Source organism: Macaca thibetana, chromosome 6 (assembly GCF_024542745.1).
Source record: "Macaca thibetana thibetana isolate TM-01 chromosome 6, ASM2454274v1, whole genome shotgun sequence".
NCBI classification, from domain to species: domain Eukaryota; kingdom Metazoa; phylum Chordata; class Mammalia; order Primates; family Cercopithecidae; genus Macaca; species Macaca thibetana.
In genome coordinates, this window is record NC_065583.1 from 33996040 (window position 1) to 34017657 (window position 21618).

Consider the following 21618-nt stretch of genomic DNA (forward strand, 5'->3'; position numbering starts at 1 on the left):
AGCACAGCAGTCCAGAGTCAGCCTGGGATGATCGAGTTTGGTCGGGGGAGGAGTGACCATCATTACTGTGGCTTTAGTTGGCAGTTTTCCCCTGACAGTGCTAACGAGACTGAGAGTTTTTTTGGACTGGGTGGAATTCACCAGAGCGGCTGTGACCAGACTGCTTCTCTAGAGTCCTCCCCAGTAGGCAAGGTCTGTCTGCAGGAAATCCAGCAGCTCCATTCAGGGGCTTACAGACAGGACAGTCATGTCCCTGGAACACGGCACTTGAGGGGAAGGGCGGCTGTGGTAGCAGCTTTGGCGGATTTAATCTTTCCTGCCTGTCGCCTCTGAAGAGAGTGGCTGATCCTGACAGGGGAGATTCTCCCAGCACAGCGCACCAGCTCTGCTAAGGGACAGTCTGCCTCCTCAAGTGGGTTCCTGACCCCTGTGCCTCCTGACTGGGAGAGACATCGCAGCAGGGGCCGACAGACACCTCACACAAGAGAGCTCTGGCTGGCATCAGGCCAGTCCCCCTCTAAGATGAAGCTTCCAGAGGAAGGAGCAGGCAGCAATCTTTGCTGTTCTGCAGTCTCTCCACTGGTGGTACCTAGGCAGTAAGGGTCTGGAGTGGACCTCCAGCAAACTCCAGCAGACCTGAAGAAAAAAGGCCTGTTTGAAGAAAAACAAATAACAACAAACAAAACTAAAAAAGCAACAACATCAACAAAAAGACCCTCCCACAGAAACCCCATCCAAATGTCATCAGCCTCAAAGATCAAAGGTAGAGAAATCCACAAAGATGAGAAAAAAACAGTGCAAAAACACTGAAAATTCCAAAAGCCAGAATTCCTCTTCTCCTCCAAATGATCACAACAACCGTCCAGCAAAGGCACAGAACTGGATGGAGGATGAGATGGACAAGTTTACAGAAGTAAATTTCAGAAGGTCAGCAAATAACAAACACCTGTGAGCTAGAGGAGCATGTTCTAACCCAATGCAAGGAAGCTAAGAACCTTGATAAAAGGTTACAGGAACTGCTAACTAGAATAACCAGTTTAGAGAGAAACATAAATGACCTGGTGGAGTTGAAGAACACAGCACAAGAACTTCGTGAAGCATACACAAGTATGGATAGCCAAATTGACCAAGCAGACGAAAGAATGTCAGAGTTTGAAAACCGTCTTGCTGAAATAAGGTATGCAGACAAGATTAGAGAAAAAAAAAAGGAATGAACAAAGCCTCCAAGAAATATGGGGCTATGTTAAAAGACTGAACCCACAATTGACTGCAATACCTGAAAGAGATGGGGAGAATGGAACCAAGTTGGAAAACACACTTGAGGATATTATCCAGGAGAACTTCTCCAACCTAGCAAGACAGGCCAACATTCAAATTCAGGAAATACAGAGAACACCACTAAGATCCTCCATGAGAAGATCAACACCAAGACACATAATCATTAGATTCTCCAAGGTTAAAATGAAAGAAACAATGTTAAGGGCAGCCAAGGGGAAAGGCCAGGTCACCTACAAAGGGAAGCCCGTCAGACTACCAGCAGATCTCTCAGCAGAAACCCTATAAGCCAGAAGAGAGTAGGGGCCAATATTCAACATTCTTAAAGAAAATAATTTTCAACCCAGAATTTCATATCCAGCCAAACTAAGCTTCATAAGTGAAGGAGAAATTAAATCATTTCCAGACAAACAAATAGTTTATCACCACCAGGCCTGCTTTGCAAGAGCTCCTGAAGGAGGCACTAAATATGGAAAGAAAAAACCAGTACTTGCCACTGCAAAAACACACCAAAATGTAAAGACCAATGACACTATGAAGAAACTGCATCAACTAGTGTGCAAAATAACCAGCTAGCATCATAATGACAGGATCAAATTCACACATAACAATATTAACCTTAAATGTAAATGGGCTAAATGCCCCAATTAAAAGATACGGGCTGGCAAATTGTATAAAAATTCAAGACCCATTGGCGTGCTGTATTCAGGAGACCCATCTCATATGCAAAGACACACGTAAGCTTAAAATAAAAGGATGGAGGAAAATTTACCAAGCAAATGGGAAGCAAAAAAAAAAACAGGGGTTGCAGTCCTAGCCTCTGATAAAACAGACTTTAAACCAGCAAAGATCAAAAAGACAAAGAAGGGCATTACATAATGGTAAAGGGATCAATTCAACAAGAAGAGCTAACTAACCTAAATATACATTCACCCAATACAGGAGCACCCAGATTCATAAAACAAGTTCTTAGAGACCTACAAAGCGACTTAGACTCCTACACAATAATAGTGGGAGACTTTAACACCCCACTGTCCATATTAGACAGATCAATGAGATAGAAAAATAACAAGAGTGTTCAGGACTTTGAACTCAGCTCTGGATCAAGTGTGCCTAGGATAACAGAACTCTCTATTCCAGGTCAACATTCAACATAATAAACATTCTTCTCATGCCGCACTTATTCTAAAGTCAACCACATAATTGGAAGTAAAACACTCCTCGGCAAATGCGAAAGAAGTGAAATCACAACACACAGTCTCTCAGACCACAATGCAAACAAATTAGAACTCAGGATTAAGAAACTTATTCAAATCCACACAACTACATGGAAATCAAACAACCTGCTCCTGAATGACTACTGGGTAAATAACAAAATTAAGGCAGAAATCAGGAAGTTATTTGAAAACAATGAGAACAAATAGACAATGTACCATAATCTCTGGGACACAACTAAAGCAGTGTTTAGAGGGAAATTTGTAGCACTAAATGCCCACATCAGAAAGATGGAAGGATCTAAAATCAACACCCTAACATCACAATTAAAAGAACTAGAGAAGAAAGGGCAAACAAATACAAAAGCTAGCAGAAGACAAGAAATAACTAAGATCAGAGCAGAACTGAAGGAGATAAAGACACCAAAAAAACCCTTGAAAAAATCAATGAATCCAAGAGCTGGTTTTTTGAAAAAATTAACAAAACAGACCACTAACTAGACTCATAAAGAAGAAAAGAGCATGCCAAATAGACACAACATTCCCTTTGAAAACCAGCACAAGACAAGGATACCCTCTCTCACCACTTCTAGTCAACATAGTATTGGAAGCTCTGACCAGGGTAATCAGGCAAGAGAAAGAAATCAAGCGTATTCAAATAGGAAGAGAGGAAGTCAAATTATCTCTGTTTGCAGATGACGTGATTCTATATTTAGAAATCCCCATCATCTCAGCCCAAAACTCCTTAAGCTGATAAGCAACTTCAGCAAAGTCTCAGGATACAAAAATCAATGTGCAAAAATCACAAACATTCCTATACACCAACAATAGACAAGCAGAGAGCCGAATCATGAATAAACTCCCATTCACAGTTGCTACAAAGAGAATAAAATACCTAGGAATACAGTTACAAGGGACATGAAGGACCTCTTCAAGGAGAACCACAAACCGTTGCTCAAGGAAATAAGAGAGGACACAAACAAGTGGAAAAACATTCCATCCTCATGGATAGGAAGAATCATCATCATGAAAATGTCCATAATGCCCAAAGTAATGTATAGATCAACACTATTCCCATCCAACTACCATTGACACTCTTCACAGAATTAAAAAAAAAACAAAAAACAAAAAAAAAAACTACTTTAAATTTCATATGGAACCAAAAAGAGCCTGTATAGCCAGGACAATCATAAGTAAACAGAGCTGGAGGCATCACACTACCTGACTTCAAACTCTACTACAAGGCTACAGTAACTAAAACAAGATAGTACTGGTACCAAAACAGATATATAGACCAATGGAACAGAAGAGAGGCCTCAGAAATAACACCACACATCTACAACCACCTGATCTTTGACAAACCTGACAAAAACAAGCAGTGAGGAAAGGATTCCCTACTTAATACATGGTGCTGGGAAAACTGGCTAGACATATGCAGAAAACTAAAACTGGACCCCTTCATTACACCTTATACAAAAATCAACTCAAGATGGCTTAAAGACTTAAATGTAAAACCCCAAACCATACAAACCTTAAAAGTAAACCTAGGCAGTACCATTCAGGACATAGGCATGGGCAAAGACTTCATGATGAAAACACCAAAAGTAATTGCAACAATTGGCAAAATTGACAAATGGGATCTATTTAAACTAAAGAGCTTCTGCACAGCAAAAGAGACTCGTATCAGAGTAAACAGACAACCTATAGAATGGGAGAACATTTTGCAATCTACCCTTCTGACAAAGGTCTAATATCCAGAATCTATAAGGAACTTAAACAAATTTACAAGAAAAAGCAAACAACCCCACCAAAAAGTGGGCAAAGTGTATGAACAGACACTTCTCAAAATAAGACATTTATGTAGCCAAGAAACAAACAAACAAAAAGCTCATCATCTCTGATTATTTGAGAAATGCAAATAAAAACCGCAATTGGATACCATCCAACACCAGTCAGAATGGCAATTATTAAAAAGTCAAGAAACAGTAGATGCTGGTGAGGCTGTGGAGAAACAGGAACACTTTTTGCACTGTTGATGGGAATGTAGATTGGTTCAACCATTGTTGAGGACAGGGTGGTGATTCCTCAGGGATCTACAACCAGAAATACCTTTTGACCCAGCAATCCCATTACTGGGTATACATCCAAAGGAATATAAATCATTCTACTAAAAGACACATGTACATGTATGTTTATTGCAGCATTATTTACAATAGCAAAGACATGGAACCAACCCAAAGGCCCATCAGTGATATAGACTGAATAAAGAAAATGTGGTACATATACACCATGGAATACTATGTAGCCACAAAAAAAGAATGAGTTCATGTCCTTTGCAGGGACATGAATGAAGCTAGAAGCCATCATCCTCAGCAAACTAACCCAGGAACAGAAAACCAAATACTGCATGTTCTCGCTTATAAGTGGGAGTTGAACAGTTGGAACACATGGACACAGGGAGGGGAACATCACACACGGGGGCCTGTCAGGTGGTGGGGGGAAGGGGAGGGCGAGCATTAGGACAAATACCTAATGTATACGGGGCTTAAAACCTAGAGGACTGGTTGATAGGTACAGCAAGTCACGATGGCACATGTATACCTATGTAACAAGCCTGTACATTCTGTACATGTATCCCAGAACTTAAAGTAAAATTAAAATTAAAAAAAGTAAAATCTGAGCCACCTGATGAGTAGTTCACAAACTGCATGAACACAGAATAACGTAGGAAACTTTTTCGATAACACAGATATACTTGTCTTCATTTTTTCCTTCTTTTTGCTCTGTGACTACCTCTACCCCGAGCTCCATTTTTGGAACCGGAAGGGAGAGAAATGGGAGTTGTCCTGCCTAGAAAATTTCCCCAGAGAATTCTGGTGTATACCCTTTCCCATCTAAGTCGGGCTTTGGTTGATTTTCAGTATTTTGAGATCAGAGTCCATGCTCATAACCACTGTGCAATAAAGCTTTCTCAATACTAATTAATATATATCCCACAGGAAACCACTTTGGGAAATGCTTAAAGTATATGAACAATCTTAAAGCCAGTACAGCATAGTACCTAACAGAATGGGCTCTATGGTTAGATGATTCCATTAAAAGTAAGGCTTCACAACTTACTAGCCATATGACTATGACCAAGTTTTCAAGCTTTCAGGTCTTCACCGATCACCTGTAAAATGATGACGACTGAACCTACTGAATAGGATTGTTATAAAATAAGGTATATTAAGCTCTGAGTATAGTACCCTGAATACAGTGAAAGATCAATAAATTTCAGCTATGATGATGGTGATGATGAGGCTGAATGTGGGCAGTAATGGGATGATTTCTCAACAAGTTTAGCAAGGTAAGTACATAAAAATCAACTAGAGCTATGTTAACTCATAAAAAGTAACTAGAGCTATGTTAACCTGCAAATAAAAGCAATGCTCCAGATGACAAGTCTGACAAATGAACATGCTTCTCAGTTAAGAAAAACACTGGTCTCAAATCTTCTATAAGGAGACAGAAACCAAAGACAATGCTATTATTCCCAGTTAACAATAATAATAATGCTATTATTCCCGGTTGATTTCTTACCCAGTTATCAGATGATATTACAATATCATGCAGAATTTAGCCCAAAGTTCTCTCAAAATTGACCTAAAATTTAAGCAAGTGACTCGAAGGCAATAGCTCACAGATATTTAAATGGAAAATACGTGACTGTAACACCATTTCTATTACAAATATTTTTTTGTGGCCTAAGAGCACACAGCAAAGAAAAATTTATACAAAATTATTTGTTTTGCATAAGGAGACACTTTCAGAAAAAGCAAAACAGCATAATGTTGTCTGTATTAAATGTCTTTTCCTTATCTCCATTTTGAATGTACACACAGAATATAGTGAAATGAGAAGAAAGGTTTCACCCAATAGCTATGCTTTCTTTAAAAATTGTTTATAGACATTCACTTCATTAGCCCTCATCCTAGGATGGCAAAAAGGTTTCATTCCAAGAGAACTCAAATCAACTGGTAGTGAATGCCTATAGCCTTTAGTAGAGAAATCCTTCTGAGGCCATGCCCAGGCTTAGCAGAAATGCATATTGGGGTCAATAAATATATCCCACACCTGTGGGAGGGAAAGTAGTGGTTAATATTGCCAGATATTTTCTATTCCTGTTAATCCCAACCATGATTTTCTCATGGTAATGGTAAAATGGTTGCTAAGAACTGGCTGCTCTGAAATACAAGTGAGGATATAAAGAGATACAACACATGAACCGTGGAAGGACCTCCCTCCAAATCCATCACCTGAATGCAAGCATGTTAGTCTTGGAAAATGACTAGGCCACTGGGAAGTCTGAAGTTTCTTCAGTTACAAATGACAAGCTATTAACAGCAGCAACAGCTATTTTGATTGAATTTGGATACCCATTTGCCTAAAGAAGAAGTGACGTCAAAAAATGTCCTAGGAAACGTTATATGGAATATTTAGTGTTCATCTTTATTAAAATGAATGGCCATTTTAAAGTTAGACTTTCCTTTGCATATCTAATTAATCCAGACTATTTCAAACAATATATTGAATCGAAACATCTTCACAGGATATACTAGAGAGAAAAAAATTACTCTCCTTGACACCTGGTTAACCCAGGATATTTCTTCACTACACAGTGTTGCCTCATCTTATCAATGCACTTGTCATATCCATGATTTTTTTCTGTATCAATCAGATGAAAAAAGTTAAACTCATACCATTGTAAAAATGTACTTCTTTACAGCATTGTTAAATAAAATGTCCTGGGTCTCATTTAATTCAGATGGATGAAATCAAAGCCAAGGACAGGATCATCTTTTCCCTGGAAAAGGAACTGGAGACCCAGACAGGCTATGTACAGAAACTCCAACTTCAGAAGGAGGCTTTGGACGAACAACTGTTTCTGGTCAAGGAGGCTGAGTGCAACATGAGCAGCCCAAAACGAGAAATTCCAGGAAGGGCAGGTGATGGTTCCGAACACTGCAGCAGTCCTGTAAGTCCTTTCTACTTGAAGTTAAGAACACATAAGTCATCTTTTATTTAGCTCCCAAGTTTTACCTTTTACTTAAGCTCTTTTCTTGTTTACTACAAAGAAATCAATCTACCTCCTACTATAAAATCAGCTAGTGTCTTGGGAACAGGGTTTTCTAAACTCATAGACGACTAAGTGGTCTGCAGTACATTAGCAGATCACATGAGACAGATTTCTTTAAATCCTTCCTAGAATTTTTCTAGCCAGGGAATACCTATCCAAACTTAAGTCTATTATGAGAAACATAAATTAGATGAAAATATTTTGCCTCTTGCCTACACTGGTAATTTTCCCTTTTGTGAACAATTGGGTTGGAAATTGATAAAGATGATTGTCATCTACAGGGGTCAAAATATATAACTGCATAAAAGACAAAACCATGTATAATCTTCATCTGAAGACTTATTGTCTGATAGAACTTACCACTTATTTCCATGGGTTTTCATCATTTTATATGAGAAATTATTTTCAGAAGTGTGGCAATAGAAATGGGCTTATATGCAGTTGGCTATAACTCTTATACCTTTCCAATTATTTAGCTGCTATAATGATGGAAATGTATTATTTAGGAACAGAGGTGGGTTCCAAAGTACTACTTAGAACTAAGTAATGAATAATTTATGAATTGATATTCAGAACAAGTATATATATATATACACACACACATATATATGTATATAATCTTAGTAAGTGGTGCAAAGAGTACTTATTTAGGATTTAGCAGTTTCTGTAAGTTTTAGTTCTGACACTGACAGGTACCCACAATATAGAATACTTGTCAAGAGAATGGGCTCTAGAGTCAGACTCTTTGCTTCAAATCCCAAATCTGCCATTTACTGTGTGTCCTTAGGCAAACCACTTCACCATTCAGTTTCCTCATCTGTAAAATAGAAGCTATCGTGGTACCTCATAAGGCTGGTCTAAAGATTAGAAGAGATAATATGTAAAATGTTGAGCATGGTGTCTGGCACATAGCACTTAATACATATTAGTTAATGATCTTTTGACATTAGCCACAAGACCTTAAAGGAGTTATTACCTACCTGAATCTTACCTGTTCTGCTGAATCCTTTAGGGTATTATGAATGTAGGAATATAACGTGTTCAAAACTACTTTGTCAACAGTATAGCATTATCGAAATGTAAGATGATCATGTAATTGTTGACATATGATAATAACAGTCCTATATAATTCTAAAACATGAAATTAAGCCATGAGTGCCCTGTGTAAGGTAATTCATAGCCATTCTGCCAGTGGAGAAGCCAGTTGCATTGCACAGAATATACTAGCGAGGTCTATCCTATAAACTACTGCCCTTTATACATGAAGGTAATACACCATTTTCTCACTTTGACCTTTTTCTTCAGGAGTATGAAGAAATTGACAATATTCATCCCTACCTCCTAATCTCTCCCCTCTGTGGCTAATGGTAATAGCAGGACAGCTAATGTAAGCTGTGGGAAGCAAAGTGTGGCTATGACACAAGGGATGCCCTTTGAACTTTATGTAATCACAGCATGACCTTGGTCTCGTAGCACACAGCTCTGATAAGTTGATCCAACCCTCTACACTCTCCCTGCCCTGAGTCCTGGCTCCAGGGAGTATCTGCCACATGGAATTCATTTGCAATTACAACCTAGTGTGGTAGTCAACCCAAGTGGTGAATATTGAGAGTTATAAAAGGGTAAATATTATTATATTCTCTTTGGATAAGAGAAGATTTTATTCTGTCTTCAGGAGCCAGATAAGAGAACTGAGGCTATTACTTTTATGAATAAGAAGTGATATTCCCAAACTTTGTGAAAAGTGTTGTTGAAGAAATCCCATTTTAATTTTTCTTTGTAGGATTTGCGAAGAAATCAAAAGAGAATAGCTGAATTGAATGCCACTATAAGAAAATTAGAAGACAGGAATACCTTGCTTGGAGATGAACGAAATGAACTGGTGAGATATACTAAAAATTTTTATTGTTGTTGTTAAGTATTATGTTACAGAATTACATACTATGTTATAGGTATGTACCATAGTAAAGTGTTCAAATAGTAAAGATACCATTCAATAGATATTCACAAAGTGGCACACTCAAAAAACCACCATCCAGATGAATAAATGGAAGAATACCAGCATCTCACACCCCTGCTTCTTGTGACCCCTCCCAATCAGCATCCTATTAAACTTACCACTATTCTGACTTCAATCACCGTAGATGTCTATCACCATTTAAAATTTTTTTGTAAATGAAATCATACAATCTTTTCTCCTTTTTGTCTGACTTCTTCTGCTTCTTTTACTCAGCCTTGTTTGTGAGATTTATCCATTATGTTGCATGGAGAATTCATTCATTTTCATTTCTCTATAGCATTCAAATAATATATCACAATATACTTATCCCCATTATTGTTAATGGACATGTATGTTGTTTCTTAAAACTTCTGAGCTGTTTTGAGAAGAACAGTGCTTCTACATGTTGTTTGTAAAAAAAAAATAGGCCCATTTCTGGTGGAATATACAGAGGAGTAGAATTACTGGATGTTAGAGTATGGATGTCGTCAGCATCAATAGTTACTACCAAACAGTAAGTTGTCACAACTCCCACCAATAATGAATGAAAGTGGTAGTTTCTCCATATCTTTGCCAACATACAAAGATAATTGTTAGTCATGTTGGTGGATGTAGGGCATACTCTTACATCTTACATTATGGTTTTAATTTTCCTCATTATTAAGAAGGTAGGGTAACTTTTCAAATATTTACTAGCCTTTCAGATACAATTTGCCCTTAGCCTTTTGCCCATTTTCTGTTATGCTGCCTTTACTGTTTTAGTTACTATTAGGATTTTTTAAATCATCACTTGTGGTACATTTGCATATAAAATATCTTGCTCTATGGCTTACATTTTTGTTTTTAATAGAGCTATTCATATAAAAGTTATTTACAGCCTTTCCTTTTTTTCAAATACATGCATTTTAGGCTGTAATTGACCCTCTAAACCTTGCTTTAGTTTAATATATTGTTATTTCATTCAAAAATTTTTCTAATGTCATGTAATGTTTCCTTTGATACATGGGTCACTTAGAAGTATATGGCTTAATTTCAAAACATTTAGAGATTTTTTAGTTATCTCTCTGGTATCAATTTCTTCCTTAATTCTACGATAGTCAGAGAATGTACTTTGTATATTTCGTTCCTTCAAGATTTGTTGAGATTTGCTTTATGACCTCAGCATACAGTCAATTTTAGAAATGTTACATGTTTACATGAAAGGGAGGCATACTCTGTAATTATCAGTTACAGTTTGATTGAAGTTTGTTAATAATCTTGTTTAAAATTATCTCAATTCTTACTGATATTTTTGTCTGCTTCTTTTCCCAATAGATTTGTCTATATCCTTCTGAGTTCTTTCAGTTTTACTTTATATATATAGAACAATAATATATATTTATAATATATAATATATTAAAAATTAGGTTACTAGGTGAATATAAATTATTGTTATTAATTAATTTGTTATAAATTATAACAAATTTATAACAATTATTAATTTGTTAATGATTTGTTATTAATTTATAACAAATTAATGATTTGTTATTAATTTTTTGTGTGTACTGACCCTTTAATCATTATGCATTTTTTTTCCCTCTGGTAATACTTCTTGGCTTAAAGTCATTGTTATTAGTTGAACTGTATCAGATTTTTGTTTTAGTGTTAGCCTGAATATACATGTGTATGTGTGTGTATATATATGTATTTATAACTATATAGACATACATATATGCATACATATTTACACATACGTATATAAACACACAAACACTGTTTTTCAACCTTTCTGTGTTTTATTTAAGGTGTAGCTTAAAAGGAACATTCTGTTTGGTATTGTGGGACTGTGGTTATTGATGTATGATGTGATAGAATTATAGATATTTTCTGTATGCATATCTGAATTTTCTATGAATACTATTAATAAGTAAATATAAATATTTAAAACTCACATAATTGACCTTCAGAAGAGACAGGTTAAAAAAGTGAACCTAGTAGAATAACTTATTTTCCTTTTATGTATACAATATTTAATATTAATGCTTCAGGCACTAAGGACTAAGGCATTAATGCTTCAGGACTAAGTCAGATTATTTATAAAAATGAATCCAGTTTTGGCGTTTAATATGAAATGGAGTTCTTAAATTGAGATTGAGATGGATTTGTGGAAGTGCTGCTTAAGAATCATAAGATGAGATTTTACTAATATTCATAATTAGCTAAATCTTCTACCTCAGCACTTCCCAAAATCTTAGACGCTCAAGAACGGAGTGAGTACTTTTAAACGTCTTCTCAAATATTTCTGATACAGCCCTCCTTTTTCCTTGCTCTTCTCCCAATACATATTCACATTCAGAATCATTAGTAAGAAAAGAATAAGCTAATCATGAGAAGCTGAAAATGAAAATCTATTATGTATAGGATAATCATGAAATATACAAAAAGGAGAATTTTAAGAGTAAAGGGGAGGACTATTAGCAATGCCCTCAAGACAATTTTCATAAACTTAGACCAGTGGTTCCCAACTACAGGCGATCTTGACAGTATCTGATGTTTTTGATAGTCACAATTAGCAGAGTGTTACTGGCATCTAGCAAGAAGAGGCCAGGGATGCTGCTAAACATCCTCCAATGCACAGGACACCTCACATCAAAAAAAATCTGGCTCAACATGTCACGGATGCTAAGACTGAGAAACCCTGCTTTAGACTAACCAAGCAAAAGAGCATATGCTCACTCTTAATTACGGGTGGATAACAATACAATCATACTTTACTAAGCTTGGGGAGAATTCGACATCCTTACACAAACATCCATAGAGTTTCAAACTTACGTGTGGTTTTTTCCTCAATAAAATTTCTTTTAAACTAACAACCGTAGTGCGAGTCAGGAGATTTCCACAAGGTCTCTGGAAGAACGACCTTTGGCGATAACCAGGCTTGGATTCAGGTCCTGGCCGCATTACTTAGTGACCGTGTGGTCTGAGTGAGCTCCTTTATCTCTGAGCTAATGGAGGTCATTCCAGGTGCAGGGATTGCAGCTGAGCATGGTGGAGTAACAGGTGAGGGTAGCGAAAGAAAATAAGGAGAGCAGGTCCTCCCGAGCATTTCCAAAACCAGTCTCTTCAGTACTTTCCTTAGGACAGTGGATTGATAGGAGGTCATGAAGGCTGTGATGAAAAGCCATTAGAGAAAACTGAAAAGAAAGCAATCAGTCTGTTGAAGGATTGAAATGTCAGTGGTCAGTCCTGAGCCACATAGTGAAGCAGACAACACTGGCTGCAGAGGTGCTTTCACTCCCACCCGTTTACTCCCCTGCCCCCATGTCCCCCAAACACAAGACACAAATCTTCACTATTTCTTCCCAGTTAAAACGCGTGCGGGAAACCGAAAAGCAATGTAAACCTCTCCTGGAAAGGAACAAGTGCCTCGCCAAGAGAAACGATGAACTGATGGTGTCCTTGCAGCGCATGGAAGAAAAACTAAAAGCCGTTACCAAGGAAAATTCAGAAATGGTGTGTATCACAGACTCTGCAAAACTGCAGCTTCCTTGATTGTATTACCCTAATAACCTGACTTATTGCCATTTCTCAGCTTATTTTAAAAATGCAATGCTATTTGGATTTTTCCTTATGTAAGCAAGGAAGCCTTAACGAAGAAAGCAAGAGAAGGTTGCTGGCTCTGAGTTTTATGAGGTTTCTATATTTGCAAAACTGTAGGAGTGCTTCCAGGAATTTGCACGCCTTCCAAAAGCTCGGAAATGGATAAGGAAAGCTTTGATATAACTTAGCCACAGAAACCTTCCACGACTTCACTAACATGCTATTTACAGACCTATACCCCAGGCACACTTGTCTTCTAAGATCGTGCATGATAGTTGGGAAATACATACCATTACTTGTGTTATATATGGACAAGTGAAATGCTAATGTACTCCTTAATAGACTTTCAGTACATCTATAGAGATCTTCAGATAATCCCCAATGATATTGACTTATTATTGCAGATAAAATGTGCTTGAGGATTTTGTCGGTGTGTGTGTGTATTCAGGCTGGGCAATTTCCAAATTTAGCTGGAGCCTCATAAACTTTCTACAGATATTTTATGTTAACAACCAAAGTTGGCGGTTTTTAAAGTCTCCACCTGTACTTTCTTCTTTTCCTATCCAGAGAGAAAAAATAACATCCCATCCACCCCTGAAGAAATTAAAATCTCTGAACGACCTCGACCAAGCTAATGAAGAACAAGAAACAGAGTTTCTAAAACTTCAGGTCATTGAGCAACAGAACATAATTGATGAGCTCACAAGGGTACGTGTCAATCAATCTGTAAACCCTAAGTTGTTCCCAAGGACAAGTAGCCAACAAAATGTACACTGAAAGCAGTTAATTTTAGATTAACTCCAGAGGCCCAAGTTCATATGTTCAATATGTAATTTTGTTCTAGAGCCTGTATTCCAATATTTTATATTGTTCAACTGCTTTACACCTTTTACATTATAATCCTTCGTTAACTAATTTGGTAGCACAAATAATAACAGCAAAACACATTAAAAGAACTTTTAAATGCATTGTTGTATAAGTTTGTAGGTAGGTTGGGTGTGTCTTGTAATTGTCTTCCAGTAGCAGGATCCTGAAGCTCAGAGATTTAACATGTTGTCTATGCTAACAACATCACATATACATCTTGTTTCCCAGGTCTCAATTCAGTATCTAGCACATAGTTACAGTTTAAGAAATATTTATTGGATAAACAGCAACAAAATAATTACATAACAGAGCTAAAATTTCAGCCCAGATTTTCTGATCATTACTTCAGTACCTGCTGAGTGGGTAGAGCAGTTATTACTTCCGTCAGAGTTTGGCTGAGGCCGGGCGCGGTGGCTCAAGCCTGTAATCCCAGCACTTTGGGAGGCCGAGACAGGTGGATCACGAGGTCAGGAGATCAAGACCATCCTGGCTAACACGGTGAAACCCCGTCTCTACTAAAAAATACAAAAAAATAGCCGGGCAAGATGGCGGGCGCCTGTAGTCCCAGCTACTCGGGAGGCTGAGGCAGGAGAATGGCGTAAACCCGGGAGGCGGAGCTTGCAGTGAGCTGAGATCCGGCCACTGCACTCCAGCCTGGGTGACAGAGGGAGACTCCATCTCAAAAAAAAAAAAAAAAAAAAAGGATGCACTGAGACCTCTAGATGCCTTTGGGTTTTCTTCTTTGCCTCTCCATGTTTGTTCTGTGAATGACATCATTGGTTGCTCTCACTTCAGGACCAAGTCCAGATCTAAAGAGTTGAATAGCAAGGAGGGAGTTAGGCAATAGTCTCCAGAGTGGGGTGAGAAAAGTGATTCACTGCCACTGAGAGAAAGAAAGGTTATAGCTTCTGTTTATAATTACTTCTGATTCATCCTTTTAAAAATTTCTATGTTGACTATATGTTATAATGAATACACTAGATTAGGAGGGTAATTTAAATATATAATTGTATTAGGGTTCTCTAGAGGGACAGAACTAATAGGATAGATGTCTATATAATGGGGAGTTTATTAAGGAGTATTGGCACACACGATCGCAAGGTGAGGTCCCACGATAGGTCATCTGCAAGCTGAGGAGCAAGGAAGCCAGTCCAAGTCCCAAAGCTGAAGAACTTGGAGTCTAATGTTCCAGGGCAGGAAGAATCAGGAGAAAGATGTAGGCTGGGAGACTAAACCAGTCTAGTCTTTTCACGTGCTTCTGCTTGCGTTTATTCTGGCTGTGATGGCAGCTGATTAGATTGTGCCCACCCAGATTGAGGATGAGTCTACCTTTCCCAGTCCACTGACTCAAATGTTAACCTCCTTTGGCAACACCCACATAGACACACCGAGGAACAATACTTTGTATCCTTCAATCCAATCAAATTGACACTCAATATTAACTGTCACAATAATATGTAAATTGTAAAAGTCTCATATGTAGAGGCTGCATTTTTACTTATAAAGGTGAAAAAATAAAAAAGCCTGAACACCACTAGCTTAAACCAGATTGCTTATTAAGCGTGGTCTCCCTGTTTTCTTCATTTCGTTTTCACATCCTAATAACTCATAAATTTTACAGATTCATGAGCCCAGGAATTTGCCTGGCTTTGAGTATCCTGAGATTAAGCTGTAAATTTTTTTATAGAATTTTGGGCTATTTAGGCATACTCATCAGACTTTCCAAAAGACACTCTATCTAGTTTAAATTTTTACAGTAAACACATGGAGTGCTTAGTGAATAAACCCCAGATTCCCAGGATATCTCCATTCACAGCAACAATAAATCATGAAATTGATCAATATTTCTAGGCATTCTTTGAGATTCCCAGAAAATTTTTTAAAAACTGAAAACAAAACAGAAGCACTAAATGACTCCAACCCACTAGCGACTCTGTTCCCTGTCCTATTTTCAGGGACTGCAGGTGAGAACAAGGATCCAAAAATAGGCCAAAGACAGCTTTCTATGCATTTCAAATGACTAAATGAAAAGAATACGGTTTTACTTTATTGTGAAATTATATATTTAACACAAATTTAAAGTAATTTTGGATGTAGCAGGACTAAAGTACTGTACTTTGGACTAAAGTACAGAGCTAAAGTACTAAATGTACAGTACTAAAGTACTATACATTTTTTAGAAGTCTAAAAATGATTCTGTTGTAAATTTTAACCTGAAAGTGTTTGTTTTAATATGACTTTCTCTAAATGGAGATACCCCTAGGTTTGATGTAGAAAGGATTACCTGACAAGTTGGAGAGTCATATTCGAGAAATGTACATGATAAGTACATGATAAGTAACTATTTTCATAGCTACTTGATGTTCAAGTATAAAACAAAGAATTCTGATTAGGAACACAGTACACTTTCTGATCATGAGGCTCCTTGTTCCACATAAATCATCAAGAATAGTTGTAGAAGATTCTTATTTTGAATATATTTAAGTATCAATCCCAAAAGTTGCCAAAATTTAAAAAACAAAGTCTTATTCTATTCCAAATATAACGCCTTATGGGAAAAAACACTCTGTCTTTGCAAAAAACTATAAAGCAACATCTACCAATTCTGGATCTGAAAAATATTTCAACTGTTTTCCAGGACCGAGAAAAGCTCATCCGTAGGAGAAAGCATAGAAGAAGTTCCAAGCCAATTAAGGTAATAAGAAATCGAAGTTATCAGGCACTTGCTACAAGCAGCCAGAGAGATGAGGCTTGGCATGGCATCTTCCTGCAAGGGTGTGATGAACCAGGTGTTCCCGAACTGTCGCAGCAAACCATGGGCTTCATTTGCTAGAAGAAAATCTTTTCTGTTGACATTTCTTCGAAGTCTAAAAATGATTCCGTTGTAAATTTTAACCTGAAAGGGTTTGCTTTAATATGACTTTCTCTAAATGGAGATGCCCCTAGGTTTGATGTAGAAAGGATTACCTGACGAGTTGGAGAGTCCTATTCAAGAAATGTACATGATTTTGATGTCTCCCACTGAATAGTATGAGAATCTGATGCCCAGTTTATGACAATTAATATATTTTTATTATTCATTCAGACAATATTATTGATAACAATGCTCCCAATCCACCAATATCTCTATAGCCTCTTACAATCCACAAAGTTTTGTTTTCAGTTTGTCTATTTGATTTTTAATTTTGTTTTTACCAAGTATACCATTTGTTTTTAATGTGGACTTGGATGACAAGACTTAAGATTTGATCATCTCTATCACCTGAGTTTTCGAAGTCCTTTGGTCATAGTTTAAATACAGGAAAGAGTAAACCATATTTGCTCATCATGATATAAAATGTAATCTAAAAGAGGCTTCAGTGTTTCTATGAAAAAAGCTAAATATTAATGAATTTTCTTAAGATGTCAGAAGTGAAATAATATGGGAGAAACACTTGTTGGAATTATTATGCTTGTGCCTAATGTTTTTATTTCAGCAAAGAAGCGTAAAGGATCCGTGTCTTCTATATTCACTTACATGTATGCCAGTTGACAGTATTTTAACATTCAACTTTCCCTACTGTTAGCTGTGTCAGTAAATATGTATTTTCCCTCCATGTAGAGGCCTGTTTTAGACCCTTTTATTGGCTATGATGAGGACTCTATGGATTCAGAGACATCATCCATGGCCTCATTTAGAACAGACAGAACACCAGCTACTCCTGATGATGACTTGGATGAAGTAAGCATTTCTACTTCTCTAGCCTTGGGTGATATTGTCACCAAATATTTTATTTAAGGGGGGAGAAAAAGCATTTCACTCTTCATCTCCTTTATATAAACAGCACAAAGTGGTCCCATAATAGTAACCAATTTTGAGGCCGCACTTTGTTATCTCTTGAAAAATAGCTTCACTTACAGCAGGTAAACCTTTTAGAAATTTCTCTCCAGTTCAGCTCTCTAATTGGAAGACTTCTTTCAAAATAAAAGTTACTTTCCAAAATTCTTTATCTAGGGGAGGTAGGAACCCAGGAGGCCTTAGCAGGTTTTTGGATGTGGTCTGAGAGACTGTTGAGTGAAGTGTGCTCTGTGGACCACCCTCATCAGAATGATCTAGAGGCCTCAGTTACAATGAAAATTCGGGGACCCTACCCATGCAACGCCTGACTCGGAATCTTAGGAGTGAAACACCCCAATCTATATTTTTTCCCAAAATTCCGTGTTGATTATGTTATGTCCAGAAGTTTAAGATGTAAAGCAATAAAACAACTTTTATGATTTATCCGGGGGGAAAAAACAAGTTGCTGGAGATGAACATACTGAAAAGAAATAAGAGTAAAATTCTAGGGTATCATTTCCTCAAATTGAGGTCCAAAATCTGGATATGACTTTTTCTTATTTGGATCCAAAATTGACTGCATTCTAAGCCCAAATCATTAACAATGAGAAATGTATCAAATGCTAAATGCTTCTTTTACTAAAATAAATATTTCTGCAGTGTCCATCTTGAAAATATTACAGTATTTGTGCCCATATATACACTTCAGAGCTAAAAACAAAATCAAATAGACTGTTAAACAACATTTTACTTCTTGTAAAAAGTGGGCAAATGTTAATATTTCACATTGAACACGCGACTTGAACATAACACAATTCTTTTGGGGCTTTTTTTCTTAACCTCAAGAGTTTAGCAGCTGAAGAATCTGAACTAAGATTTCGACAATTAACAAAAGAATATCAGGCCCTCCAAAGAGCATATGCCCTCCTACAGGAGCAGACGGGAGGCATCATTGACGCTGAACGAGAAGCCAAGGTTAGTATGGATCTGTGACAGTGTACTGAATTAGCATGCAGCAATCACAGCATAAAAGTACCCTGGCGGATCACGAGGTCAGGAGATCGAGACCATCCTGGCTAACACGGTGAAACCCCGTCTCTACTAAAAAATACAAAAAACTAGCCGGGCGAGGTGGCGGGCGCCTGTAGTCCCAACTACTCGGGAGGCTGAGGCAGGAGAATGGCGTGAACCCAGGAGGCGGAGCTTGCAGTGAGCTGAGATCCGGCCACTGCACTCCAGCCTGGGCGACAGAGCAAGACTCCGTCTCAAAAAAAAAAAAAAAAAAAGTACCCTGGACATAAAAATATCAATAGGACAGCTTTCCCTGTACTTTTCTCTCATCTGCAGCTTTTGAATTGTTATAGCTTTTATGTCAACAAACCTTGAATCTAGAAACATTAGAACCAGCTTAGATCAATGCTTTTGTTCTTTCAAAGATAGTTGAGTACATAGTTCTTCTTCTTGCTGTTTGAAAACATACATTTTCAAAGCTAGACAATATTGGATTTTGTTAAGCCATTTTTTCATTTCTTGCTTAGAAAAAGAACTTTTTTATCTTTCAAAACCTATAGTGAGCCAGTGTCTTCTCTTCGTTAATAAGTGCACAGCATTTACTTTTGACAGCTTACCAGAATTTTCACAGACAATATCTCATTTAACCCTTGGGACAGCCCCCTAAGGCAGGTATTTTATAAAAGAGAAATTTGATACTCAGAGAGGTTAATTGAATTGCCCAAAATCGCACAAATAGTAAATGGCAAAGCTGATATTACAACGTAAGTCTTACTGGGTCAAATGTTCTTTCCTTTATATCATAATCGCCTCTCATGAGCCTATTTCAACAAAAAGAAAAGATAGACATGTACTATACTACTTCTTAATATTTATTGAGTGCTTGCTGTGTTCCAGGCATTGTGCTGAACACTTTACACACATTATCTATTTAATCCTAAAACAACCCTAGGAGCTAGAGATGATTATTATCCTCTTTCTACAGAAGAGGAAATAATAGCTTAGTATAAGTTCAATGTAGCTTAGTGAAGTTAAATTATTTACTTAGGTTTACCTAGGTTTCCTAGCCTTGTGACTTCATAGTCATAATCACCAGGCTATAATTGCCTCCTAGGTAAATTTACTTGAGCCAAAAGGGAGCATGACCACCCAGACCACCCAGTGATTTCATCCTACTTTCTTTCTGGAGAGTCTACAATGCACTGAGGAGTTTTGTAGAACTACTGTTTTTCAGTGGGAAGGGGTAGATATAACAGTTACACATTTTTAAACAGTAGCATGCATACACACATATATTAGTAAATATGCAGGTTTTTTAAAAACACAGATTTAGAACAGGCAAGCAATCATTACAAAGGAATGTGCCTGTAGGCTGTCATGTATATGTCCTAGTGCTATAATATTTGTGTTTAAGTGTTCCTACCAACATGGATTGGGGAGTTAAAATAATAGCATATTATTTTATTTTTATTTTTTGGAGATTCCTCCCAAAAAAGGAGACTCCTCCTTTTATTTTTTGGAGATTCCTCCCCGTTTCACTTAATTCTTCTATCTAAATAAAGGTTTAGCATTATCTCTGGCCATTAAATTCAGGAAAAGTTACCATTCTGAGAAAAATCATCTAAAAGAAACAAGGATGTTAGAAAAAGAACAAGAGAGTACATTTAAAGAGACTGGAAATTTAAAAATAATACAGATGAAAGCATCATTGAAAAAAGATAAAATTAGATCCAAGAAAAAATAGGTTACAGTCAACATCAATTCACAGTTAAAATAAATCTTAGTAAAATTAATTATTTTGGGGGCCTGATAAAGGTAAATGTAATATTTAATAATCAAAAGAATTATTCTCACAGTGAACAAGGATAGCTATCATTGCTGTTTTTATTCAACCTTGTACTAAAAAACCTATCCATATTGTAAAACAACAACAAAAATGGGTTTACAGGCAGGAAACAAATTACTAGGCTAAATCACATAGGACAACAAGGTTGCTCCATACAAGATTAGTATTCAAAACTACTTATACACACAGACACACAAAATATGATATATAGAGAGAGACAGAGAGAAATTGATTTGGGGACTTAAATTTAGGCACAAAGTTTGCTCTGAAAGAATGGAAAGGCCGGGTGCACTTTGGGAAGTGGAGGCGGATGGATCTTCTGAGGTCAGGAGTTCAAGACCAGCCAGGCCAACACAGTGAAATCCCATCTCTACTAAAAATATAAAAATTAGCTGGGTGTGGTGGCAGGTGCCTGTAATCCCAGCTACTTGGGAGGCTGAGGCGGGAGAATTGCTTGAACCCGGGAAGCAGAGGTTGCAGTGAGTTGAGATCATGCCACTGCATTCCAGCCTGGGCAACAGAGCGAGACTCTGTCTCAAAAAAAAAAAAAAAAAAGAATCGAAAGAATTTGGGGAAGCAAAATGGAACAAGGCTTTTGTGAAAGGGAAATCATTCAAATAAAGAGAAGAGTGGAGAGTTACAAGGCATATTTAGGAAACAAGAATTATGTCAGCAGGCAAGGGTTTGACTCTAGGTTGGTGAGTAGTAGGAAAATATTGGAAATATAATGGGAGTTCTTGAATGCCAAGCTGAAGAGTGAATATTAACCTGAAAATAAAGAATGCTACAGGGAGTTTTAAACAAGAATTTAGATCAGAAAGATTCTTTTGTCATAGAAAATTATTCTTTTTTTCCTCTCTCTCTCTCTCTTACTTGTTGAGTTCTAGTCAA

The 21618-nt window shown here is 37.2% G+C and overlaps 1 protein-coding gene across 5 annotated transcripts in view; it reads left to right on the forward strand.

Moving 5' to 3' along the window:
* The window catches only part of JAKMIP2 (janus kinase and microtubule interacting protein 2), a 187716-nt gene that overhangs the window by 119352 nt on the left and 46746 nt on the right, over positions 1–21618 (forward strand). For all 5 annotated transcript variants that reach the window (XM_050793997.1, XM_050793995.1, XM_050793998.1 and 2 more), the window contains 7 exons: positions 7297–7506; positions 9392–9490; positions 12953–13099; positions 13754–13894; positions 16692–16748; positions 17655–17774; positions 18717–18845. In XM_050793997.1, coding sequence (XP_050649954.1) covers positions 7297–7506; positions 9392–9490; positions 12953–13099; positions 13754–13894; positions 16692–16748; positions 17655–17774; positions 18717–18845 — 903 coding nt within the window. The remainder of the gene's footprint in view (positions 1–7296; positions 7507–9391; positions 9491–12952; positions 13100–13753; positions 13895–16691; positions 16749–17654; positions 17775–18716; positions 18846–21618) is intronic.